At 39.3% G+C, this 22,320-nt stretch overlaps 1 protein-coding gene across 1 annotated transcript in view; it reads right to left on the bottom strand.

Moving 5' to 3' along the window:
• The window catches only part of LYST (lysosomal trafficking regulator), a 162,412-nt gene that overhangs the window by 33,768 nt on the left and 106,324 nt on the right, over positions 1-22,320 (bottom strand). The window contains exons 32-41 of the mRNA XM_080918294.1: positions 19,634-19,810; positions 19,256-19,332; positions 18,759-18,947; positions 15,939-16,084; positions 15,760-15,856; positions 14,608-14,669; positions 13,896-13,951; positions 9,629-9,781; positions 6,309-6,553; positions 1,662-1,728 (exon numbers count right to left, since the gene is read on the bottom strand). Of these exons, the coding sequence (XP_080774420.1) occupies positions 1,662-1,728; positions 6,309-6,553; positions 9,629-9,781; positions 13,896-13,951; positions 14,608-14,669; positions 15,760-15,856; positions 15,939-16,084; positions 18,759-18,947; positions 19,256-19,332; positions 19,634-19,810 (1,269 nt within the window). The remainder of the gene's footprint in view (positions 1-1,661; positions 1,729-6,308; positions 6,554-9,628; positions 9,782-13,895; positions 13,952-14,607; positions 14,670-15,759; positions 15,857-15,938; positions 16,085-18,758; positions 18,948-19,255; positions 19,333-19,633; positions 19,811-22,320) is intronic.

The raw sequence follows: 22,320 nt of genomic DNA, 5'->3' as shown, positions 1-22,320 counted from the left end.
CTGAACATCTAGGAGTCTCTTACTGACCCCAGACCAAATGAGAAGCACCCAGTTCTTTCTACCTCCACTCCTATCCTGTCATAAAAACACACCTTTTTTACATTCTCACTCCTAGCAAACGGCTCCAAATATCTAACTGGGTGCACTCAAATACGAGAGCTGATCTCACCAATAGAATGTCTGTATTGGACGATTTCATGATCTGCTTTGAGTGCCTCTCAAAGGCACTCAGTGGAATGGAAACGTAGTAAGATAGCATACATTGCCACTATCAACACACTTTTGCAGAGCATATACACAGAGTTAAAAGAAAATGATAATCTTTCCCACCTCCAACTCTCCTGTCACAGGAGAGGCAGCTCAGCTACACATTTCCTGTCACTATGTTCGTGGTTACAGCTCTGTTTGTCTGATAACAAAGTTGGATGTAGTGAGTTTTCAAGTCATGTCTTGACTCTCACAGACTGTCATATTTATTTCTGTCTTCTTTCTCCCTTCTCTCTTTTCTTTCTTTCTTTCTGATTTTTTGAGACAGGGTTTCCTCTGTGTAGCCTTGACCATCCTGAAACTCTGTGTAGACCAGGCTAGCCTCAAACTCACAGAGATAGAACATCATATTTCCAATTGTAGAAAAACCAAACGGTGAGTTTCAGGTACTTAGAGAGACTTCTCTGGAATTGGGGCATGGGTTACGTGGGAATATGAGAAAACTCTGCAACTCCTATTCTTAAGTCAGTCTCTACATTTTCAATAAAATTATATTAATATTAACATTGTCAACATGGGTAACTTATTTTTATTTAATAGGAAATCTTACTTATATCTAAAGTGCACATTTTCCAAATATGTCTAGTGTTATAGTAGAAATAAACACATTCAGTTTACATACATACACACACACCACACCTTGGTAGTCACAGGAGGAGGAAGATGGAACAGATCTTGGTGGCTTACTTTAGGAATGTAATCTAAGGATTTTTAGCAAGGCAGAGGGAGTGGGAAAGAAGGGCAAGGCCTGCCAGAGCCACATGCTTGAGCAAACTAGTGTCCCTTCAGTACCAATGACTTTTATCTCATAACAAACTATTGAGATCATATTAATGTAAATATACCACTATTTCTATATAATATAAAGAATACTCAGAGATATAAATAATTGCATCTCTGAAAATCTGTGATTTTTATAAGAAGTATACTTTTTATTGTGTTTATTGGATATTCTCCGTATTTACATTTCAAATGTTATTCCCTTCCCCCTCCCATCCCCCTCCCATCTTCCCTTGCTTCCATGAAGATGCTTCCACTCCCAACCACCCACTCCCACTTCAGCGCCTTGGCATTTCCCTACACTGGAAAAAAAGCCTTCACTGGATCAAAGGTCTCTCCTCCCATTGATGCCAGACAATGCTATCCTCTTTTATGTATTTGAAAAAATAGTGGACTAATTAGCTTTTGGATTGTGCCAAAATAACAGTATACTTTCTATTCTTGAAATATGTTTTCATAAAACTAAGACAAAAACAATTTTCAGTTTTATATGATTTATCGTTTCTTAAAGTACAAGGAAACAAAAGAAAAAAATAAATACTACAAATTTAAAAAGTATAAATTCATAAAGCCCCACTTTTTATGTATCAAAGTATTAATGAAAATAAAACTACCTTGTATGTGTCAACGTAACGGTCTTCTTTTTCTTTATACTGCACAGCTATAGGCTTAGATAGGTTTCTGCAAAGGAAAAATGATAGAAAATATGAAGCAACTTGATACCATTTTCAGGATTAAGCCACTCATGTCTTTATCCTGAAAATGTGCAGGCCTTAACTCACATTAGAATGTTGCTTTACCAACAGTCACTGTTCAAAATCATGAGCCCATAAACTGTTAAGGAAATGCAACTAAAGACCTGTACTTGTATGGTGAGTTACAGACTCTCTGGGTGACGCTGTCATGCAGGTGTGCACACCGATCAACATGTTAGTAATGGAGTCCCCATTATTAATAACCCATGATGCTCTTAGAGGCTGAGATTTAAAGACCTGTCAGTCCTACTGTGTGGTAGGTAATAGGGCAGGATAAATAGTTCTGACATGAGGGACCAGCTGCTCTGGCTGCGAGACACAACGAAAAGACTATCTATGATGTCAATGTCTGGCACTGTATCTGCTCAAGGCTCAGTAAATCTAACCCATCTGGCTTTTTCGGGTGTTTTTTTTTTGTTTTTTGTTTTTTTTTTTTAGACAAGGTCTTGCTGTGTATCCCAAGCTGTCCTTAAACTCACTTTGCAGTTCAGGTTGGCAACAGTCCTCTTGTCTTAGGCTCCCCAGTGCTGGGATTACAAGAATGTGTTCCCGTAGCCTCATGACACAACTTTTCTGATAAATTACTATTTCTTATGGTTGCGGAGTTCAGTAACATTAAATGAAAGTTCTGGTGACAGTGGAATCATCTTAGATACTTCATCAAAGAGTAAAAAGTTTTTATGGAATAGATGTAAATTTTTACCCTCAAAATAAAAATAAATTATCTTAAGATCCAGGCATATTTTTCACTCCTTAAGAATGTTACAATAAATCTTAGATAAAATTCTATCTTTATGGACAAATATTAAGAATTACAGTTGTTGCCAGGTGTGGTGACACATGCCTTCAATCCTAGCACTCGGGAAGTAGATGGATCTCGGTGAGTCCTAGGCCAGCCTGATCTACATAGCAAGTTCTACACTATCTAGACTTACATAGTGAGTCCCTGCCTCAAATAGATAAATAAATAAATAAATAAATAAATAAATAAATAAATAAATAAATAAATAAATAGATAGATCACAGCTGAGTGAACAAAATAAACCAACTCACAGGTAAAACATTTTAGTATGCATTTGTTCAGCTGTTTTTCTGCTTATTAGTGGGTACCTATATATCTTTTTAAACAAAAGAATGTCTTTCCATGCTTTACAAAATGTACTTCTACCATACATTCCTATACATTTGCTTATTTTGTGTACATGTATGTGTAGGTATGCATGCTATGGGAGCTGGCTCTCTGCACCATTGGGGTTCAAGGATGAAACTCAGATCCTTAGTCTGACCCGCCGAGCCACCTCACGGGCCCTACAGTACTACCTCAGTGCTTGCAGTATACGAAAATGGCTTAAAATCTAACATTGGGCCTTCAGGCTGGTCCTAAATTTTAGATACCCTGAAAAATGCCAGGAGCACCACATTTCTGTTAAACCTCTGCAGAGAGTGCCAGAAACCAAAGCAAGCAAAGAGTTAGTCAAGTTTAGGTCCTGGTCCTCATAAAATGACTGCGGGGTAAGTTGGAACCTTTATGCTGAACATATGTTCTTCAGCATTCCCAAGAATAATTCCTGGAAGCCAACTTGCTAAAAGCAAGTAAGCACATTTAACATGTTTTTATGAATATATACCATCAAACTGCATCCCAGAAACATCACATATAATTATGCTAGCCATGTGAAAAATGTTGAAATGTCCAAGAATAGTATATATAATCTCTAAAAGACAATGTACCTTGTGAACTGGCTTAACCTGATTTCTTGAGAAAGGACTAAGTCAGGATTATTTGGAGGAAGTTATAATTAAAATATTTAAACATTTTCCATGTAGAATATTTGAAGTCAATTTTTCTTTAAGTAAGAGATTTATTTGAAACTAAATAAAATATTTGCCAATAAACTTGGACTATCTGGTTTCTTTAAAAATAACAGGTTGTTCAGAAAAGGCAGAAAAAAAGCTAATTTCTTTTTCTTGGATTCTCAAACTTCAAATTAAGAGATTACCCCAATAGTACCTGTAAGGTAAAATATCGACTCAGGACTCCCAAGACCAAGTTCTCAGCACAAAGAAGATTTATTTGTCCCAGAGAGACAGAGGGCATGGAATAAGAGACAAAGACAGGAGCCGGAGGATGAGGGAGAAGGGGAACAGTTCAAAGGAGAGGGGGATGGTGGAGGGAGGGCCACAAAGGACTAATTCTGGATAGAAATAGACAGCTGTGGCTCATAGGAAAATGGTGGTTTATAAAGGTAAAAGGGGAAACCCAATGTTAGGATGAGGCATTTAATTTGCATTGGGTATGTAAATTAGGTGAGCCAAAGGGAGGGAGCTTTTGATTGCTGGACTTCAATACTTTGATAGCTGAACCTTGGTAGTCAGCCTCAGGAGGAAGAAGTGGCCAAAGAATGGAACAGACCTTGGTGGCTGGCTATAGAAACGCAGTCTAAGGATTTTTAGCAAGGCAGAGGGAGTGGGAACGAAGGGCAAGGCCTGCCAGAGCCACATGCTTGAGCAAACTAGTGTCCCTTCAGTACCAATGACTTTTATCTCATGCGTCCTGTGGTAGTTTGAATATACTCAGTGCAGGGAGTGGCACTATTAGGTGGTATGTCCTTGTTGGAGCAGGTGTGGCCTTGTTGGAGGAAGTGTGTCACTGTGGGGGTGGCTGCCTAGAAATTAAGTCTTTTCCTGTTTACCTTCTGAACAAGATGTAGAACTCTCAACTCCTCCTGCATGTACCATGCCTGCCTGGGTGCTGTCATGCTTCCTACCACGATGATAATGAACTAAACCTCTGATGCTGTAAGCCAGCCCCAATTAAATGTTGTCCTTTATAAGAGTTGCTTTGGTCATGGTGTCTCTTCACAGCAATGGGAACCCTTAAGACACCACCTCCAATGAGTGTAGACATGCATGTGTTTCAGATATTTTTTAAGTATAGAATAAACACTCCTAATCTAGAGAACTGAAATCCAAAATGATTCCAAATTCAAAGCTTCTTATATACCATGCATCAAACCAGTCATATTTTAGAGAAGTTTAAATTTCATATTTTTAGATCTTGGATATTAAACTGTTAGTCTGCAAATGTTCTAAAATTAAGAAACCCAAAACAACAACAGCAACAACAACCCTTATGATTCTAAATATTTTGGAAAGGGGACATGCAAACTATAAAAACGATTAACATATTTTTTCATTTCAAGGGGTTTCTGTTAGTTGTTCTTGTTGCTGTTACTCTCTTGGATCCTTAGACTGTCCTATGTTTGGAAATGAGAGTCTATTGTTTTTATGTTGTTTTCTTGATCTCTGATACAAGATAATCTATGTTCAGGGTCTATGTTTGCTTCTCCAAATTTAGAAGAAATGAAAGTATAATGTGCTGGTTAGTCTTAGGTTAACTTGACACAAACTACAGTGATCCAAAAGGACAAGCCTGACTGAGAAAATGTCTCCATAAGATCAGGCTGGAAGAAGGCATTTTCCTAATTAGTGATTGATAGGGAGGGGCCAGCCTATTATGGGGGTGCCATCCCTGGGATAGTAGTTTGGGTTCTATAAGAAAGCAGGCTGAGCAAGCCATCTTGAGCAAGCCAGTAAACAGTACCCCTCTTTGGCCTCTGCTCCTGCCTCCAGGCTCCTGCCCTGTCTGAGTTCTTGTCCTGACTTCCTTTCATGATGAACAGCAATACAGAAGTGTAGGTCAAATAAATCCATGCTTGGTCATGGTGTTTCATCGCAGCAAGAGCAAGTCCTAACTAAGACAGATAGGAAACCATCTTTATACAACTTCTGCTGAAATAATTGACTCAAGAAATAAAGTCATAGCTAAAACGATTAGATAAACGGTCAGTGTGAATTTGCACCTATGAGTCACCATAAGCATTCTCGGAGGGGGGCATCACTAGCTCCCACATAATAGGTAATGACAGAAAGCTCACGTGGCCATTTATGGTGGAGCTCTCACAAAATAAAGGGCGAACTGAATACAAGGAAGCCTTCTGAGCTGATCCTTGCTCTCTGGCAAACAGGGATGATGGGAACAAATGTTATCATGCTGCGAAAAACAAATACCCCCACATATACAAGCTTAAAGGCCTTTCTAAATATAGTTTTCACATATCAGCAATCAAATACAACAGCTGATCCGATTCAAAATAGCCAACTGTAAAACGCATTGTCTACATAAGCAGGGGACAGTGAGTATATTAGATACTATTGGGACTGTTAACTTTCTTAGATTGCATATAGTACTGTACATATCCTATTGTTAAAAGAGATGTATACTGCAGAATTCAGAGGTGACATAACTCTATGTCTCAAAAAGAAAAAATATAATGAGAGTTTGGTAACATATTCGTAATTTACAATTGTTGGATTAGAGAAAACGAATGATAAAGGCTTCATTAATCATTAAATTTTTGTGCATTTTTGAAGATTTTCAAAGTAAAAACTTTAGTGGTATAAGTTCAGTATGCAAATGAACCCAAATGTGACGCTTTTACTTGCCTATAGATAGATGGGTCATTGAGGTCAAGAGTCTCACTGATGTAGTCAGAGAGGATGAAGGGGAAAACCGGATACTGCATGAGATCATTGAAGGATCGGCCCGCATGCTTATTTAAATGAGTCAAATATTCAAAATTGGTAATTTGTCCAGTATACCACAGGTTTGTCAGAGCAGTGATGTTGCCGTACTCCAGAAGATTTGGGAGGTTATTTGTGTGAATGCTCTGGTACACATCATCACGAACCTAAAAGGAAAGGAGAAAAAAACCAGATATTTTTAGGACTATTGATACTTCCATAGAAAAGCAGAGTACTGTAGACATGTTATTAATCTAAAATCCTCCAAGAAATCTGCATTAAATGATAGGGAACCAAAATCTGACTGCAGTTTCCTTCCAGAGGCAGGCTCTTCTCATTAGGCTTATTGCTAGATGAATCTGCTTGTAAAATTATCTAGCAGAAAATTGTGCATTATCTGTTCATAATTTCCAAGGAGAAGTTATGCACAGAAATCACTTAGACATAGATACTAAAAAAATTATATGTGCAGCAGGATGTACTGACAGTCTGACTGTATCAGAGAGGATCTGGTCTGTGTGCTCCTGAGAAACCCTTTATGCTCTTATTATGTCTGTAATATGGAGGTAATGTCGTTTATCTCACAAGAACTAAATACAATATCTTATGTAAATAGCATACACACCCACTACTGACTGAAAACACAGAGGGTCAATTTCACCAACCCCGTGCTTCTTGGGATTGAACCCAAGGCCTTGCTCGCTCCAGGCAAACATTCTACCACTGAGCTATATCCTAGCTCCACAGGTCTTTCTTAGAGGTTAATAAACATTCTGTCACAGGAAAGGGGGTATTTTAAGTCTTCCAAACAAACTGAATGGGTTGGAAGATCCACCTAGAAGTCACTATTACAAGTGTAGGAAGAGGAGCCACTGATGTGGCACTGAGAGGTAAAACCAAATGAAAGTGTCAGGAAAGAAAAATGTGGGAACAGAAACACAGTGCCGAAAAACCCAAAATGTCACCTAAATTCATAGGCTGCCATATACTAAAATAGATAGCTGTGAATCTGTGAGAGTGTATCCTGACTCTGGAAGGAAAAAGGCTTCCATTCACATCACACCCATGTGCCAGCAGTGTTCCCGGTGCAGACAATGACTCAGAACAAAGGCTGGTCTAGACATCTGCAAGGAGAGCACAGTACTGAGCTCTAAGAGTCTCACATAGAAAGCACAGCAAAGGCGGCAGGAGTGCTGGGCACCACTGGGTTGGTTACAGAGGGGCTGCTTGTGGTAGTTTGGATGGTAATGGCCCTCATAAGCTCTTATGTTTAGGTATTTGGTCACCAGGGAGTGGAGCCGTTTGAAAGGATTATAAGGATTATTAGGAAGTCTGACCTTGTTGTAGAAATGCCACTGGGTGTGGGGCTTTGAGTTTTTAAAAGCTCATACTAGGGCCAGTTTTCTCTTTCTCTGCCTCTCTCTCTGTGTGTCTCTCTGTCTCTGTCTCTGTCTCTGTCTCTGTCTCTCTCTCTTCCTGTGGATCAGGATCTCAGCTACTGCTTAAGTGTCATGCATGTTGCCATGTTTTCTGCCATAATGGCAATAGACTAAACCTCTGAAACTAAGCAAGCCCCAATTACATGCTTCCTTTCATAAGAGTTGCTTTGGTCACAGGGTCTCTTTCACAACAATAGAAAAGTGACTAAGACACTCATATTTTATACAGTCACGGTCAAGAGGGAAAGGGTGCGGTTTGGTACAGTAAGGGATTCTCTGATGAGGAAACACTTGATTAAGGGGCCTGAAGTGAGTCATCGGGAATTCTATAAAGAAAAGCATTTTGGGCAGCAGTTAAGTACAAAAGCCCTGAAGCGTCAGTGTGCCCGATACATTCTAGAAGGAAACTACCCTGGATAGAGTATGAGCACTGGAGAGAACAGCAGGTGAAGTCAGGAAGTAATAAGAAGGTATTTATAAGGGCTCTGACTTTCAGTGAGCAGCATGACAGGCAATGAGAGAGTTTTGACTAGAGGAAGGAAGCGGACTGAGGGTGGGTGTGGACACAGAGGCTAGTTAGGAGGCTGCCATCAGTGCTTTGGGTGAGGAATGATGGAATGATGGCTCAGTGGCAGTTCAGTCAGGTCATGAGTGTGTAGATGGAGCAGACGTGCAGGGGGAGAGGGATGGCAGAGTTAACTAACTCAAGGTTCTGGGCTGGGACAACAGAGAGATGAGGAGTCATTTATGGAAAAAGGATATTTTTCAGGGTGGAGATAGCAAATCAGAGTTAAGTAAATGGGTGTGGTGTACAGGGGAGAGGCCTGGGACCTGACACGGAGCTGAAAGTTGTAGGATACAGACTGCTCTGAAAGCCATGGGACAGATGAGAAGACGTCTGAAGAGTTAGCCTAACTCCTTAAAGCTGGTGGTGGGAGAAAATGGAGGTGCAGGAGCCCAGATAGGAAGGAGTGAAGAGTAGAAAGGAAAGGCTGGTTAGCCTGTCAGATGCTTCTGCGGGACAGGTGAGGTGGGGAGCACGGAGTTAGCAATAGAGGCTCCGGCAACCTGGGCAGGATGACGAGAAGGCAGGAGTGGGGCATTTCTGCAGAGAACCTAAGGGACCAAAGGTAGGAGAAGGGACTACAGGGACAAGCTGGTGGCAGCCAGCACATGTACCTTCTCCCCACCCCTACACAACCCCCATCCAAAAGAGCCACGGAGAAGTGATGACATATCAAGGACAGTGTATCCTGAGAAAGTGCTAACTACTCCTTTAAGTCACTTTGGAAACTTCGAATTTAACATTTCAGAGGTCTACTTTTAATAGATGAAGGGTTCACAGGGACTAAACCATCAACCAAAGAATACACATGGTGGGGGTCCCATGGCTCCAGCTGCATATGTAGCAGAGGATGGCATTGTCTGGCATCAACAGGAGGAGAAGCCTTGGTTCTGTGAAGGCTAAAGGCCCCAGTGTAGGGGAATCCCAGGGTGATGATGTGGAAGTGGGTGGGTGGGAGGGGAAACATCCTCATAGAAGCAGGGGGAGGAAAGATGGGAGGGGGGAACTGGGAAAGGGGAGAGGGGGGAACTGGGAAAGGGGAGAACATATAAAATGTAAATACATAAAACTATCCAATAAAAAAGGAAAAAAGATTAAGATAAAAGGTATATTTTATATAATCCTAGAGTACCAATTTAAGAAAATTAAACTTCATTTAATTAAACTTCATGTAACTAGTAGCATCATTGGTCACAATATCATTTTAATAATCACATATCTAATAATGATGGATTTACCTTGGTATTGTCAAATGCTAATAGGAGTGTTCTGCCATTTGTTAGAAAGATTTCTACAGCATTATCTCTCAGTTGCCACCAGCGCCTATGGACTTCTTTAATTTCTTCGTATGTCCAGGAAAATGATGCCGGTTCTAACTCCCCTTGAAGGCTCTGAGACAAAGGAAAAAGACAAAAGTACCTAAAGATACTGTTTTGGCTTTCAATCTCAAACTATGTCAAAACATAACATACTATCTTTCTTCCTTACCAAAGAATTAGATTATCTGGAAACCCTCCTAATATATAACACTTCATAAATTACAGAGGATTTTATCTTTCTTTTTACATGTTTGATTGGATATTCTCTGCATTTACATTTCAGATGTTATCCACGTTTCCCAATGCCATCCCCCCTCCCTATCCCATTTCCTCCATGAAAGTGCTTCCTTTTGCGACCACCCTATCCTACCTCAGCACACTGGCACACTGGGAAAACAAACCTTCACAGGACCAAAGGCCTTTCTTCCCATTGATGCCAGAGAATGCTATCCTCTGCTACATATGCACCTGGGGTGATGGGTCTCTCCATGTGAACTCATTGGTTGGTGTTTTATTCCCTGGGAGCTATAGTGGGTTTGGTTAGTTTATAATTTTGTTCTTCTTTCTAACTCTATGAAGAACTGAGTTGGAATTTTGATGGGAATTACATTGAATTTGTTGATTGCTTTAGGCAAGATGGCCACCTTTACTATGTTGATCCTTCTAATCCATGAGCATGGAAGATCTTTCCACTTTCTGAGGTTTACTTCAATTTCCTTCTTCAGAGATTTGAAGTTCTTGCCATACAGATCCTTCACTTGCTTGGTTAGGGTCAAACCAAGGTATTTTATATTCTTTGTGACTATTGTGAAGGGTGTCAATTTCTTTCTTAGCCTGTTTGTCCTACTGATTTGTTAGAGTTAATTTTATATCCAGCCACTTTGCTGAAGATGTTTATCAGCTGTAAAATTTCTCTGGTGGAATTTTTGGGGTCACTTAAGTATACTATCATATCTGCAAATAGTGACATTTTGACTTCTTCCTTTCCAATTTGTATCCTGTGGACCTCTTTTTGCTCTCTGACTGCTCTGGCCAGGACTTTCAGTACTATATTAAATAGGCAGGGAGAGAGTGGGCAGCCTTGTATAGTCCCTGATTTTAGTGAGAATGCTTCAAGCTTCTCACTATTTAGTTTGATGTTGGCTACTAGTTTGCTGTATATTGCTTTTATTATGTTTAAGTACAAGCCTTGAATTCCTGACCTTTCCAAGATTTTTAACATGAAGGGGTGTTGAATTTTGTCAAATGCTTTCTCAGCATATAAAGAGATGATCATGTGGTTTTTTTTTCTTTGAGTTTGTTTATACACTGGATTACATTAATGGATTTCCATATATTGAACAATCCTTGCAGCCCTAGGATGAAGTCTACTTGATCATGGTGAATGATCATTTTGATGTGTTCTTGGATTTGGTTTGCAAGAATTTTATTGAGTATTTTTGCATCAATGTTCCTGAGGGAAATTAGTCTAAAGTTCTCTATCCTTGTAGGGTCTTTGTGTGGTTTAGGAATGAGTGTAATTGTGGCTTCAAAGAATGAGTTGGGTAGTATTCCCTCTTTTTCTATTTTGTCGAATAGTTTGGAGAGTGTTGTTATTAATTCTTATATGAAGGTCTGATAGAATTCTGCACTAAACCCATCAGGTCCTGGGCTCTTTTGGTTGGGAGGGTTTTGATGACTGCTTCTATTTCTTTAGGGGTTATGAGGCTGTTTAGATGGTTTATCTGATTCTGATTTAGCTTTAGTACCTGGTATCTTTCTAGAAAATTGTTCATTTCCTCTAGATTTTCCAGTTTTGTTGAGTGTAGGTGTTTTAGTAGGATCTGATGATTTCTTGAATTTCCTCAGTTTCTGTTGTTATGCCTCCCTAGTCATTTCTGATTTTGTTAATTTGGATACTCTCTCTGCACCCTCTAGTTAGTCTGGCTAAGGGTTTATCAATCTTGTTGATTTTGTCAAAGAACCAGCTCTTGGTTTTGTTGATTCTTTGTATAATTCTTTTTGTTTCTATTTGGTTGATTTCAGCTGAGTTTAATTATTTCCTGCCATCTACTCCTCTTGGGTATATCTGTTTCTTTTTGTTCTAGAGCTTTCAGGTGTGCTGTCAAGTTGTTACTGTATGCTCTCTCCAGTTTCTTTTTGGAGGCACTCAGAGATACGAGTTTTCCTCTTAGCACTAGTTTCATTATATCCCACAAGTTTCAGTATGTTGTTAAATTCTAAAATGTCTTTAATTTCTTTCTTGACCAAGCTATCATTGAGTAGAGCATTGTTTAGCTTCCATGTGTATGTGGGCTTTTTGTTGTTATTGCAGACCAGCCTTAGTCCATGGTGATCTGATAAGATGCATGGGAATATTTCGACTTTATATCTGTTGAGGCCTGTTTTGTGACGACTATATCGTCAATTTTGGAGAAGATGCCATGAGGTGCTAAGAAAGGTTATATTCTTTTGTTTTAGGATGAAATATTCTGTAAATGTCTGTTAAATCCATTTGGTTCATGACTTCTGTTAGTTTCACTTTGTCTCTGTTCAGTTTCTGCTTCCATGATCTGTCCATTGATGCGAGTGGGGTGTTGAAGTCTCCCACTATTATTCTGTGTGGTGCAATATATGCTTTGACCTTTAGTATAGTTTCTTTTATGAATTTGGCACCCTTGTATTTGGAGCATAGATGTTTGTAATTAAGAGTTAATCTTGATAGATTTTTTCCCCCTTCATTATCTTTCTTGATAACTTTTGGTTGAAAATCTATTTTATTCAATATTAGGATGGCTACTCCAGCTTGTTTCTTGGGACCATTTGCTTGGAAAGTTTTTGCATTTTCTCTGACTGTTGTTTCAATGATTTCTATGATATATTCTGCTCCCAAGATTCTTCCATCTCTTGCATTCTGTTGGTGATGCTAGCATCTATGACTCCTGATGCCTTTCCTAGGTTTTTCAACTCAGGGTTGTCTCCTTTTTTGATTTCTTCATTGTTTTTGTTTCAGTTTTAGTTCCTTCACCTGTTTGGTTTTGCTTTCCTGTAGCTCTTTAAGTGACTTTTGTGTTTTTATGTTTCTTCTGTAAGGGCTTCAACTTGCTTGTGTGTGTTCTCCTGGCTTTCCTGTAGCTCTTTAAGTGTGTTGTTTATGCGCTTCTTGAGGACCTCTATCATTATCAGAAAGTATGATTTTAAGTCTAAATCTTGTTTTTCTGCTGAGTTGGGACATCTACCATTTGCTGTGGTGGGAGAACTGGGTTCTGATGTTGCCAGGTTGTCTTGGTTTCCGTTTCTTAGATTCTTGTGCTTTCCTCTTGCCATCTTGTTATTGGTGCTGCTAGGTGATCTTGTTGTCTTGATTGGAGCTTGTCTCTCCTGTGGGTCTGTGGGCCCGTGGTCTCTGGGGGAAGATTGCTCCTGGGTGTTTGGCTCTCTGGGTAGGCTGTGAGTTCTGGTGGTGGTACTCAGTCCTGAGGAAACTGGGCCAGGTCTGGCCTTGGGCAGAAAGTGTCTGTTCCAAGGCAGCACTGCTATCTGGGCCCTGAGAGTTCCAGGCAGCCTCTCCCGGATAGTCAGTGAAGAGGGAGTGTGTACTCGTCCCTGGGCTTAGAAGTGAGAGCCATCCTGTGGCTCTTCTGGGCGCCAGCAACTTGTGGACAGGCTGCCAGTCTTGATGAAACTGGGCCCGGTCTCAGAATTTATCTTTCTGGATCTGTCTAGGTTTGTAGAACAGTAAAAGCTTCATCCTATGTAATATGAGACTTTAGTCTTACCTTCATTTTTACAACAAATACTAGCATATCCACAAGAATCTGTTCTCATGACCCAACTATGTAGACATTAAAATGGCTGAGTTACCGAATTATACAAAAATTGCCTTTTCTTTTGATAGCAAAAGCCCCTGGCTGTGAACTGGGAGTGGCAGGGAGCATTTATTTGTTGTTGTTGATGACAGTGAGAAGGAAGAATGTCACAATATGATAGTGTGTCAGAATTTGAATCATAGCTGTAATTGCTGAGACCCAGGCCAAACGTTAGAGCCAATGACAGTCTTCCCTTCAAAAGAGCCCTTTAAAAAGCATTTGGAATGCATACTAATCTACACACAGGCTGATAATGAATGAGCTGTCACTATATCGGATTTATGCAGTTTAAACTTTTCCCTAGGTTTAAGTAAATATAAACTTAAGTCACCACTCACCGAACTTTCAACTGTATCAGAGGCATTGTCTTCCACAAAATACATTCCACATTTACCTGCAGGAAGTAAGTGACAGAAAGGTTTGAAGTGTGTGTGCATTGTTGGATATGGTGAAAGGTAGGAACCTCTGAAGTCTTCTGGCTGGAGTGTGAATATCAGCAGCTAGCAATGGTTCCGAACATTCAATAGATGTAGATCATCTCCTTGGGTCGTGTATCCAAGTCTACTAGTCAGACACCAGCTGGTCATCAGGCTGACTGCTGCAATGTGAACACCTTATGACCAATTGCCTTTATTTTACTTTAATAATAGCTTCTAAAAGCCAGAGTGGAGACGCTGGCAAATTACAGATGCCGAGAGAACATAAAACCATACTTTAAGTAAAAAGGTGACAGAACAATGACATATTTTGGGGGGGCCTCGTATTCATAGAGCTTTTATGGTAGTGGTGTCATTTCATTAGTTGTTCTTGTTAACCTCTTTCTGTGGGTAACTTATAAGTTAACATTATCATGGTATGTACATGTGAGAAAATGGTATGAACTATGCATTCAAGCATCCACTTGGGTCATGTAGGTAACTATCTCTATAATGTCAAAGTTACCTAAGTGATATTTGAATAGTTTTACTTCTTATGAAAACTGCTTAAAATTATCTGAGAATAGAATAAGGAAGGGTGAGTATGAGTGAAGTTCTTTGGAAACCAACTTACCTAGCAACAGTTCCCCAGCCGTCTCTCTAGAAGGCGCAACACTGATGCATCTTCGATTCACTCTGTCAAAACATGGTTAGAATCGCCATCACTCAACTCTTTGCTTTTATTTTAGACTTCAAGATTTTTTAAACTAGTCAAACATTAATGCACCGCTGACCACAGTTTCAGTGGCGTGTCAAAGCCCAGATGATGCTCCTGTGCTATTTGTGTATCATTCATGAGAGCAGGGAAAGGATGGAAATTGTGAGGGCAGGCCAAGGGTTCTTGCAGTCTGAATGCAGAACATGTGGAGCTGGCTACTTAAGAATGGTTTCATAATGCAGCTACACACCGTGTTAGGCCAATGATACTTCAGTGAGTGAGAGAAACCTAGTGTTTGATTTTGTTTTTGTTTTTTAAAAAATGAGGACACTGAGATCAAAAAATTTCTGTTCTCAAGTCACTTGCCTAATAAGGATATAAGGTTTCAAACTATAAATGAATACAATAGGGGGATGGAGAGAGAGATGGTTCGGTGTTTAAGAGCACTGGCTGCTCTTCCAGAGGTCCTGAGTTCAAATCCCAGCAACCACAGGATGCCTCACAACCATCTACAATAGACTCTGATGCCCTCTTCTGGCACCAGATATAAATGCAGAGCACTCATACAAAAAATATAAATATATAAAATTTAAAAAAATGCATACAATACTAACAACCACAAAAATATGGCAACAACTAATGCACACTGACACACTTAAATTCAATGATACTATAAAAGCCTATATATGATAATTTCCCTCACTTACGAAGTGAAGAAACTGAAGCAGAGAGGCTAAATAACACCAAGGGCCAGGCAGGTAGACAGGGTAGGGACTCTGTTTATGTCACTACATTCCACTCCCATGGACAGCACCAGTAGCAACTCTATCTACTTTACAGAAACGTCAACTATAAGATACACATATGCTAGGAAGGGGCAGAGCTGATGACTGATTTCCATTAAACCCCGATGTTACAAATGTATTTGGACTTTGTCATTCAACTCTGTACTGTCCTCAGCTGCTTTAAGACTTCCCTAACACCACAGCACTACATGAAATGAAGCCTACAACGAGCTAGATTGGAGCATTCATTTAAGGGTGAAGGAAGACACGGACTCAGATCTACCTGATGGATTCACTTGCAGCTTTGTCTTTGACAGTGGAGGAGAAGGACGAATGAGTCTTATCTTCAAAAAGGTAAGAGAGTGGTGGCTGGACCACACCTGTTGAGGAAAAAGTACACAGCGTTGATCTAACAACCCATTTCCTGTCATGCCCACAGGCCAAGGCCAAAGTTACTATTACCTTCTGACTTCTGCCTGTCCCTAAGGAGATACTTATTTGGAATAGTTAAATAGCATCTCTGAAGGCGTCTCCTCTCTCGGTTTGGTCCTTCTGTCGGATCCAACTGCCATGAAGTTGGATAGTAGATTGGGTCATACCAGACTGCTCTGCGAGTTGGAATAAAACATCTTAGTGGTCATCGAAGGACTTACAACTTTAAAATCATAAAGACTGAGTAAATAAATACAAAGGGCTTATTCAATTACAAAACAACAGTCTGTATATCAGAGGAAACATACACAGGATAAAGACTGACAAAGCGAGTGTCTGCCCATGTCCAGTTCCCAAGTTCCCTCCAGTTTCCTGTGCCTACCAGATTGTATTTTCTTTCCAGTTTAAAGAAAAAGAGTTGTGGCTATAATTACATCACTTCTCCCTGTCTCCTTCCTCCTTCTAACCCCTCCCACATGCCCTCCTCCTTTGCTCTTTTAAATTCAGAATCTCTTTTTAATTATTGTTAAGCACGTACACACACACACACACACATGCACGCACGTACCTACACCCTCTCTTCCTCCCTCTTAAATATATAAATGCAACTTGCTCAGTCTGTATAATGGCACTTGCATGAATATTTTCAGGGATGGCCCCTTGGTACTGATAACCAACTGTCATGGCCATCCCCAACCAGCACTCTTTACTTGTCTGCAGTTCTTTGTCTAGCACTGAGAACTCATGAGTTTTACCCCTTTCATGTTAAATTTACTGGAGATTTAAAAAGATAAGTTCCTACTATCACAAAACTTTAGCAACAAAACACAGCAAAGTATACTTAACACAGTTGTTATTAGCTAATAAAAATTTCCAAGTTTATTTTTATAGATCCCATTTTTATAGATCCTATTTTTTTTTTACTAAACAAAATTAGATCACTTTTCTGTATATGTCACATCTTAAAAATTCAGATAGAAAATGAAAGAAAACAGTAAAATTATACATTTTTTTTGAGGAATCTGATAAAGAAAATCACCCTCAATTCTATTATCCAGAACATGACTTTCCGTCACCACAATGCATCTAACCATGCTACATTACTCTTTCTTTGTTGTTTATTTACTGACTCCTACATCTTAAATCTTTTCCTTGGAAGAGACTTCACTAAAATATTTCCAGAGCAATAAATATTTGTAGAGCTCCTGCCATTCGCCACCCCAGGCACACTGCCACCAGAGTTCTGAATAACGACAGACGGTGTGTCCTGCCGGCTAGTCTGCTGTCCGTACCGCACAAGAAAACAAACTAAAGTATAGTAAATAATGGTTAAAAATCAGATTTGCAACTGGGCTTGATGGCACATGCCTGTAATCACAGGAATTGGCATGTGGAGGCAGAAAGATTAAGAATTCAAAGTCAGTCCCTCTCAGATATAAAGCAAGTTCAAGGCTACATGAAACTATCTGAAAGAACCAAAAAACAAACCAAAGACATCAGATCACCCTCTGTCAATACTAAGTATTTTTCAATGAGTTTATTAAATCTAATGTACATCAAGTGTGTACTAATGTTTTTGTTGTTTTGAACTTCAGGGCTAGTATAATTACACTTTTGTATCTCTGTAAGTTTTCAAAATAATAAAAATGTTAATTCTTTTTACATACTTTTTTTGAACAACTTTATTTTAAAAAACAAAGATAAATGAACTTTACATTCTTTTTGAAAATAAATTTCCTTACCTTTTTCATTAAATATAATAAAGCTTGGTTAAAATTCAAATTTAAAACCTCTGAATTCTTTTTTTCTGTTGTATTCAAGCTGAGAGTGTTGTCAGCTCTTTAGAGTTGACACATTAATTTCATCCACTTAATTTTGGGGGATGGATTTGGTACTGCGGAGTTGACCTCAGGGTTGAGCACAGACTGGACAACTGATATTTTATAAACTTTCTAAGTGTTATTCTTTTTGTTTGTAATTCCCACTTGTATATAATGGTTAGTGTATCTTAGAACTCAAAGTAAGGCTGACAAATTGTTTCCTTCCTTTCTTTGTTTCTTCTCTTCCTCCTTCTCTCCCTCCTCCCCCTCTTCTTTTCTCTTCTTCTTTTTTCTAGACAGGGTTTCACTATGTAGCTTTGGCTATCCTGGAGCGGGCTTTGACTCACAGAGATCCACCTGCCTCTTCCAATCAAGTGCTGGGATCAAAGACATGTTCTACCACACCTAAATGTAACTAGTTATCTCAATTAAATATAGAGGATGATACATTGCTTTCCTTTTTCGTCACCTATAATTCATCTTTTAAGCAATATTGATTTTTACATGAGCATTTTTGTGTGTGTATAAACGTGGACTGCATGTGTGCCTAGTGGCTGAGGAGGCTACAGGACAGTGCTGGCTCTCCTGGAACTGGAGTTCACACAGGTGCTAGGCAACGGAAAGAGTCGTTTGCATGAGCAGAGGTATGCTTAACCACGAGCCACCTCTCAAGTCCCCTCATAATGCACCTTTAAATCATGTTAATTATTAAAGTCTAATATAGAAAAAGTCTATCTCTCAAACAGACTCTCTTGACAATTTCTCTACCCTTCTGAAAAAAAAAATCCTTATTTTAAAATTGAAATGAATTTTACTATCTGAAAGAGCTAATGTCTCTATGTTTTCTCTCAAGAATTAAAAAACAAAGCAAAATGAAAAGAAAAATCCTCATGTGGTTATTGTTGAAGACTGAAGAAAAAGTCTAGATATGAAGTTTCGTTAGATAATTTTATAAGTGTGAATTCTAGAATGAAGACACCATTTAACATCACACACGAAAGCTGTGCTCAGACGTGCTCCCGGCACACACCTGTCGTGTGTCAGCTGCTGGATGAGCTCCTGCCAGTGTCTGCTGGCACTCAGGTCGACCTTGTACATCCCTCTGATGTGCTGAATCACCTTTTTCCTTTCAATCCCTTGGGAGAGAGATACGGCCTGGGTGATATCCGCAGCTATCTTAGATATATCCTTGGATTTTAAATCCAGCCTCTGGAAGAGACTAAGCAGACAGGATTGTTCCAAAGTCAGGTATCCATTAACACTACATGACATTTGATAGTACACGGAGGCTCGGGTACAGCTCAGTGGTACAGCATGTGATTAGCATGCTGGAGAACTTGAGTCCATCTCCAGCATATCACATATATACATGTATATGAACACAGATTCAAACACACACATAGATACAAACACACATGCATACATATGAACAAAGTAACCCAAGTTTCCAAAATCAAACCTAAAGGAAAAAGAAGGAGGCTAAAGGTCCAGAGCGGCTGGAGTCCAGGCGTCTGGGGAGTCACGCACCTCTGCTGGTTGTGGTTCACCGTTTTCTGCCACGCGCCTTTACTCACGCTCTCCTCACTCTCGTATTTCTTCTGCTCCTGAAGGATCGAAACAGTGATATATGAAACTTACCCTCAGTTTTCTTCCTTCCTTCCCTCCTTTCCATTTTTTGAGACAGGATTTCATATATCTTGGGATGGCACTAAACTTTCTATGTAAGCTCCCCAAAATAAGTCTATTTTTTTTCCTTTCCTGATCAAAAGCTCTATGTAGCAAAAAACGAAAGAATCATTGCAAGCTATTATCAACAGTACCTAACAATGAAAAGAATCTTTCGGTCACTGTGTTAGGTGTACCCGACAGGATTTCCTAGAAAACAGCTCAGCTTGGTAGACTCACCTCTTTGATAATCTTAATGAGCTCTGGTTTGGAAGGGGCACTGGGAGGGATGCACTTGTGGCCACATAACTTTAGAGCATTCATGAGCAGTTCTGCTGTGCCCATTTCTTCTTCATTTAACTCATCCTGATGATTATGTATCAACTCTGACAAATACAAAACCAACTTGGCTCCATGCTTTAAAAATAAGTAATAAAGTTTTAGTTATATTTATTTTTGATTTTAAATTATTTAATCATAATTTAGATATATTTCTAAAGTTAGTTGGTTGGGTCTAATTTAATACAACTGTAAAAGACATGATAGAATAGATAAAGAAATTTAATAATACATTAGCTATTTGATATTACAGAATTGTTCCTAATTTTATTAAATAATAGAAAAAGTACTTTTAAAAGTAATATAGAAAATGTCAAGATTTCTACAAGCTACTTTTAAATAAATTTGAAAAAATGACACCAATGTGAGAAAGATATTGTAAAATAATAAGTCTACATTTAACATGAGGGTTATGTGTTAGTTACCCTATTATTCTAATTCTCTGTATGAGGAACCTTTCATAAAACACTTAAATGAAGCAATCTAGTTACCCAGCTTCTGTGGACAACAAGTTAAGGAAAAAAAAAAAATGAACTGGGGATAAAGGAAAAGACAAAACCACCAAACTAGAAGAGAAACCTGTGTTTTAACCTTAAAGTGAAAGTTCATCTCCATCCCCTGTCCTCGAGTTTCACTCAGTGGAGGATGGTGAGGTGTCAGGAACAAAAGACTGTCCCTAGCTTGTCAACACTGAGCCTCTCAGTTCCACATGAGTGTCAGAGGCGGGTGAGCGTGGGCCAGTCTCTGAGTAGGTCTAAAGCCCAAACTAGAGTTCCCAAGGCGATGATAGCTGCCTTTGGTTCCTAGTTTTGTTGGGTGTCCTTCATGTTCTGTCTGTCACATGTGTTTGTCACATATTAGACAATAATCATGCCAACAGACCAAACACATGTCCTTTACTTTAGAAATCTTCATTGATACAAACATCACTGAATTTAGCTTTATGGCATTTTAAACCATGAACTGAATTAAATGCCAACAAATGGTTCTAGAAACGATTACGTCTTAGATGATATTTAAGTTAACATGCTGAATCACAGCATGCTGCTGAACGCCTCAGAAGAGCATACGCAGCCGTGAAAACAGCAAAGCTTATTCAAGGCAGCATTTTCAATTAGTCAGAAGACAGCTGCTACCTGACCAAAGGAGGAAAAGCAGCAGATGCTGCGGGAGTAAAAGCACTGAAGAGTTGGCAAATAGAAACGTACATGACTGCAGGATTTCTCTGTGTCTTTAAAGTAACGTTTGCTTTATAACATTGAAACTGTTTCAGCTTAGTATTCAGTGACATTCTAAATTATCTTTTAAAAAGAAACTATCTGGGGAAAAAAAGCTCAGAGTGTTGGCTCACACTTCCATATTTTCAGGCTGAGGCAGAGGTTCCAGGTTTCTGGAGAGTTAGGATACAAAATGATACTATGTAAAGAAACGCTTGCTTTTCTCAAACACTAAGTTGTTTCTAGTACTTCATTTTAGTATCCTTTAATCAACAGTTTATTGATGAGAAAAGGTGTTAGGATTCATGTGGAAAGATCTTTTTTTTTTTTTTTCAGCCCTCAAAAACTAAAAATCTTGGGAGACAAAAAGATCACTTTAGCCCAAAAGTTTAAGATCTGCCTGGACAACAGTTTTCATCTCAAAAAACAAACAAACAAAAAAACAAAACAACAACAAAAAAAACAAAAAACAAAACAAACAAAAAAAACCAAGTAAAACAAACTGACTTAATAAGCTGAATCTAATATAAATCTTTATAAAGTAACAATAGTATATAAAAGTAAAATTGTGAATGAAGGTTCCCAGAATGAAGTCTTCTGAATGTTCTAAAGGGAGGGTCAGAATAATACAGGGTAAGCTCATCAAGGGCTAAGCAGTGACAAAGGAGAGGGCTGTTCAGGACGAGCCTCCGAGGACTAAAAGAGGCTGCAAGGGGCAGCAAGAAAGAAACTTGAAAAGAGTTCATCACAATGGGGCTGAGTGGAGAAAAGCAGCTGTGAGCTCTCCAACCTAGAAGAGAGCAGAACAGAGCCTGTGTGCAGCTTTGAAAAGGCATGAAGAACCTTCCCACAGAGGACATGCTGTCTGGCAAAGAACAAAAAGAGTAAAGGACTCTCAACAACAGACTTGGCAGGCTGTCTATACATTTGTGCGTACATACACACACATATGAAACAATAATAATGAAAGAGACAGAGTCTATGAAGCTGAGACTGGGAGGAGGGAAACCGTGAGGGACTGGGGGGAAAGAGCAATATAATTAGATATTTTAAAAATGCATTAAAAAAGAAAATTCTACATAATATGGCAACAATTAACCATATAAGACCTTTTAAGAACTTGAACATTTTTGCTCTAATAACTGGCCAAATAGGGAGCTGCCAGGAGACCACAGGGCTCAGGAAACACAGAGCAACTGGGGACAGGATCCTTCAGGTCTCCATCTCTGACCCAGAGTTAACCCTGTGGCACAACTCTCCGTATCTAAATCCTGCCAAGAGAGAGCTGCTCCCAGGAGTGCTGATGCACCTAAGATCACAGGCTCACAGGCTGACAGGAGGGACAGGCTCCAGTCAGAGTCAGCAAGACCA

The sequence above is a fragment of the Micromys minutus genome (assembly GCF_963924665.1).
Source record: "Micromys minutus genome assembly, chromosome: 6".
Classification (NCBI taxonomy): Eukaryota; Metazoa; Chordata; class Mammalia; order Rodentia; family Muridae; genus Micromys; species Micromys minutus.
Note: the sequence above shows the minus strand (reverse complement) of the source record. Positions and strands in the feature narration are given on the sequence as shown.